The sequence below is a fragment of the Bactrocera latifrons genome, unplaced genomic scaffold, assembly GCF_001853355.1.
Source record: "Bactrocera latifrons isolate USDA-ARS-PBARC rearing strain unplaced genomic scaffold, ASM185335v1 scaffold_164, whole genome shotgun sequence".
Lineage (NCBI taxonomy): Eukaryota > Metazoa > Arthropoda > Insecta > Diptera > Tephritidae > Bactrocera > Bactrocera latifrons.
In genome coordinates, this window is record NW_017535119.1 from 498,127 (window position 1) to 503,198 (window position 5,072).

A 5,072-nucleotide genomic window follows, 5' to 3' on the forward strand; every position below is an offset into this window, starting at 1 on the left:
ATCTTTCTCTTTGACACCATGTCTGATATCCCACGTGATCTGTCAAATACTAATGCATGAAAATCCTAACCTCAAAAAAATCACCCGATATATTATAATAAAATAAATATGGCTCGTAAATGTAGCCAACATTTTTCAACACAATATTTTAAACGACGACAGAATCACTTAAACCCAAGTAGTTTCAGCGATTTTTTCAGAGCTTCTTGGATATGCCTTATGTTATTGCGCCTAAATGTAGGCAATATTTTTTTTTCATCACAATGTTTCAAATCACTTTAATCCTTTCATTCATTTTGAGACACCCTGCATTTGTCTTACCTTCGAAAAGACTTCAAAATGGTTTACTGTGGAAATGGTGGCATCGGTGGCATTGGCATACCGTCCGGAATAGGCATTTGTGGCGAGCGACGTCGCTATAATAAAATTTTGGTTATAAGAGAATGTTTTTAGAATTAGAATCTATATGACATCTCAAAAACAAAAAAAAGTATTTATACATTAAATAGTCACATTCAAAATTTATATATAGCTACTTACTCGGGCACTTAGGTGGTTTAGACCTTGCGGTGCGTCTTCAGGTACTTCATCAGGCATTTTTTTAGGAGAGCGACGGAACTGCAATGTTAGAGAGCAACAAATGATAATTATTCGAAACATTTTTCTTGCACCCACAAAAAGTATTTACCCTATCATGGTGGCCCAGCTCCTGTGGTACATCACCAGGTGCATCATCCAGAGAATTTTGGGCAGAGCGACGGAACTAGAAAGGAGTAATTGATAATATTACAAAAATTTTCTGGAAGTTACGAAATCTACACTTTCGTACCCTGAGACCCTGTGGCGCATCCTCGGGTACACCTTCCTTAGCGGCGCGACGTGCCTAAAAGTAGAGCTCTATGTAGAAATTTTTAATTTCCATAATATTTGTAACCACCTACCCTGGGGTTAAACTCCTGTGGCACTTCTCCAGGTGCGTCATTCGGTGACCTTTCAGCAGCACGACGATACTAAAAATCAATATTTGAGAGAGTTACGGATATATAATCATATTACAAGTACTCACACGCGCTCTGAGTCCCTGCGGCGCATCCTGTGGTACTTCGTCTGCTGCAGCGCGTCTTAACTACAGCAAGAGAAAAACAAATATAGTTTGAATAAAAAAAGAAAACAATTTCCATATAATTTCTAACCACATACCCTCGAGTTGAATTCCTGCGGAACATTCTCCGGTACATCGTCCTGCCGGAAGCCGCGCGCGCCGCCACGCTTGGCATGTCCTTCCGCGCCATCGAGGCGAGCAATAATTGAAATCACTGCGATGGCAATGCACAAATTCGCGAATGCTTTCATTGTTGCAACAATAAAAACTTCACAGTTTGAGGAAGAATCTTCTAAAAAAAATAACAAAAACAAGTAATCACATAAAATGGCAGGCAAATGTGAAATATTAAAAACTCATACGAAACCCTTATTGCAACTTACGGTTCGTATGCGTATTATTGTCTTGGTGTTGGAGAAATTGCGATTTTGTCTTCACCGCGTTAGCGTTTAGTGCGTTTACAATGTGATTTGTTGAATGCAACCAGTCGTGCGCTCTGCTGCACAATATATAGTGTCGTTCGATATTAACGAGYGTCGTCGTCGTTGCATGCAACGCAACACAATTCACACACTCTGCTCTAATCGCACGAATCAAATCTCAACAGATAAGGAGGCGACAAGAAAATCGCATGCAATGAATAGCATGATGACACGGCCGAATTGTAGGTTTCATGGAATATTTTTTGCACAATGTCATAATCGTGTAATTCAAGTAATTGTAAGTTCATTGCTACATTTAAAATTTGTAGAAATAATTTACGAAAATCAGTTAGAGTAAACTGAAATCGAAGAGAAGACTTTTAACCAACTTATGTGACCAACTTTTTACCCGTTCCCACGACAGTCGGGTCTACGAAATCCTGAACGGACCCGGATATTTATCCGGCCAAGGACTTTCAACTCGGCAGAATTCTGCCGTTACAACAACAACAACCAACTTTTTACTTCCTTCAATTCAAACAAAAATCTTACTGTCAAATCCCCAATTCTTTAAACTAACTTATTTAACTTTTAAGTTTGAACCAAATCGTGCTAAAAGTTTGGTACTTTAAAGCTTTATTGCCACAGCGATATCTATCGCTAACATGCAATTTGATTTATATTTCAGAAAATATAAGGAAACCCCTTAAGGTCAGTTGCACCTAACCTTTAGTAGTTCGATCAGCAATATGTTATGGCGGTCCGATCCAAAGAATTTCTTCGGGGAGTGAACGTCGCCTTCGACGGTAATATACTGTATGCAAAATTTAATGAAGATAAGGAAAAAGTTTTGCATACATGAACTTGATTCCGAATATTCAGTTTCCAAGGAAAGCACGTAAGCAAGCGTACAAAATTTCCTGCTCAAAAATGTATAAATAGATAGACACGTGCCTAAATCCACTCTGTTCAGCATGTGGATCATTTATAAAAATATTTTATAGGGTCTCCGTCTTGATATGCCTTTTCTTCCCACCATCTATCTATAAAATAACCTGAGAGAAGAGAACCCATTTCTAAACCATATGGAAATAAATGAATGAGAGAATTATAGCTGTTGTCAGTTTGGAGCTTGGAGTTTACTCATGCTTTATCTTTTTTCAGAAAATTTAAAAGAGGCTTGAAACCAGAAAGTGAGCTCAAAATACCAGAGATGCAGAACAGGATTGAGTCGATTAAAAAAAAAAAATGATTGCAACAATCGTTACAATTCTTTAAAAACTTTCAAATTTGACTCCTTCAGCGCTGTCAGCGCGATTTCCAAGCATTGAAGGAGTCAAGGAAGGTGCATGCAGCTTAGATCCACTTTCATCAACCTTTTCAGACAAAGAAACAAAAAAAGGTCCAAGTAGGCATGCCGGATGGGTCGTTGTCGTGGTGCAACTTCGAATTGGCTGCGATGTCCTGTCGGACTCGATGGACCCTTCGTTTGAGTCTCTTGAGGACTTTGACGTAAAACTTGGCATTGACGGTTTGTCCAGGAGGAACAAATTCAAAGGCACCGTATCCTTTAATGTCAACAAAGACAGAATGAGCATCCTTTTCACTTTGGATTTACTCTTTATTCCGAAAAGACCCGGTGCCCGCGAAACACACCATCTGGGTAAGCCTGCTTGATCATATCAAATGTCTCTGTAGCAGATTTATCGGGTTTCACACAGAATTTAATCACCGCTCTAATGAACGCTGTATTTTCGTCTTCCGACACGCACTTATATTATAGGTAGCTTAATTTGCATTACTTTATTGGACAATTGGTATTTTATGATCAAAGGACAGAGAGACCAGATTACCCCTGGATTAACGCGTAATCGCAAGACGAAAGGAGTCAGGCTATCGAGAAAATTAAACCGCTGAGAAAACCAATTACATTCATTACCCCATGGTCTTTACTTAATAGATTTAAATTGACTGGGTGTAATCAAGTATTGTTATAACAGGAGAGGGAACAATATACCAAAGTTCAAAGAGCATTCCGAAAATTCGAATCTATCTATCTTAAAGTCGGTATTCAGTTAAAGGCAACGTGTAATGATAAAAGCTTCAAATCATTCATCATTACAAGAGGTTGGATCGAGTTGGCTTACCCCTCCTAGCAGTCCACAATAGTTACAATACAAGTTGGGTATTGCCGTATGACTCACATTTCTTTGCTTAAGATTATAGCAAGGTATTTGAAGCCACCATCGACAGTAGGTAAGGCAGAGAATTATTAAGAACTTTTGGAAATTGATTTAAACTTGAAATATCGGTACGTACGGTATGTACGGTATGGTACGTAGGCTTGGTTTTAGGCAGTAAGAAACGGAGAGAGAATGTCAAAAGAGAGAAAATCTATTTTTGTGTGAAATTTTCGCAAATTAACAGCACATTAACTCACTAAATTAGTTTGTTATAACTACTAGCATTATATAAGTATATTAGGCGTAAAATTAACTGGTATCTCACTTTTAATAACTGTCTTATTTTATCTTATTAAAAATCTGCAAAGTGACAAGTGACAATTATAGCTTACCTTATTGCACGCAATGGAATTTTTAAATTCACATCAAAACCGACTTAATCATCAATCACGAATTATTTTAGCGGTCAAATAAACTCTTTCAATAAATTTATACTGGTGTGCAAAATAATAGCAGCGAGAGTGAAATTTATTGCATTTGATATTTTTATTTCGGTTATATAAATTCGATATGATATTGTAATAATTTATTATTATATAATATAAATTTATACTTTTGTGCAAAATAATAGCACCGGTAGTGAAATTTTGTGAATTTAATATTTTTATTTCGAATATATAAATTCTCTATGGTATTATAAAATTTTTTTTTATTATTTAAATATATACTGTTGTGAAAAATAATAGCACCGGTAATGAAATTTTGTGAATTAAATATTTTTATTTCGGATACATGAACTCTCTATGTTATTGTAATAATTTATTGATAGCTATATGGAAACTAGACTAAAAAAAAAATAGCCGCTGGATGTTTTAAGATTAATTTTCATAATGGAATTAGTATCTATGATTCGATTTAGCTCCATATCGAATAGGGTGTAAACTTTTATTTAAGAGTGGCGGTATTATTGCTAAAAAATTACAAAAATTCAACTGCTTTTAATTTGCACAACACTGTGCGCTTGTGTAAGTTCTGATAATTTTCAAACATTTATATGTTAATTGTGTTATTGTAACTCTATTAGCAATTGTTTTCAAATTCGCACATATATAGAATCATATATAATGTTATATATACACATATATTTCACAAATAATCTTCCGTGCTTTTGTTTTTGTATCTGCAATCGCAATGACATTCATTACGTTGCTACTAAAAATTAGCACGTAATTAATATTGACAATTAAATCGTATGTAATTAACTGTTGGAAATTCACTTTATTTTTTTCACAGTTGTTATGTTTGTTTTTTGTATAATTTACCATTCATGCCGCTGTTGCATGGACATAATGCATATTGTAATTG

General features: G+C 35.6%; 1 protein-coding gene across 2 annotated transcripts in view; it reads right to left on the reverse strand.

Annotated features, from left to right (window-relative positions):
• The window catches only part of LOC108966564, a 2,245-nt gene extending 679 nt beyond the window's left edge, over positions 1-1,566 (reverse strand). Inside the window, exons 1-8 of one of the 2 annotated variants that reach the window (XM_018929550.1) lie at positions 1,486-1,566; positions 1,201-1,394; positions 1,067-1,126; positions 942-1,010; positions 830-883; positions 689-763; positions 541-618; positions 322-416 (exon numbers count right to left, since the gene is read on the reverse strand). In XM_018929550.1, the coding sequence (XP_018785095.1) occupies positions 345-416; positions 541-618; positions 689-763; positions 830-883; positions 942-1,010; positions 1,067-1,126; positions 1,201-1,353 (561 nt within the window). In that variant the 5' untranslated portion in view covers positions 1,354-1,394; positions 1,486-1,566 and the 3' untranslated portion in view covers positions 322-344. The remainder of the gene's footprint in view (positions 1-321; positions 417-540; positions 619-688; positions 764-829; positions 884-941; positions 1,011-1,066; positions 1,127-1,200; positions 1,395-1,485) is intronic. The other variant, XM_018929551.1, reaches the window with a different exon arrangement.
• Positions 1,567-5,072: the final 3,506 nt, after the last annotated feature.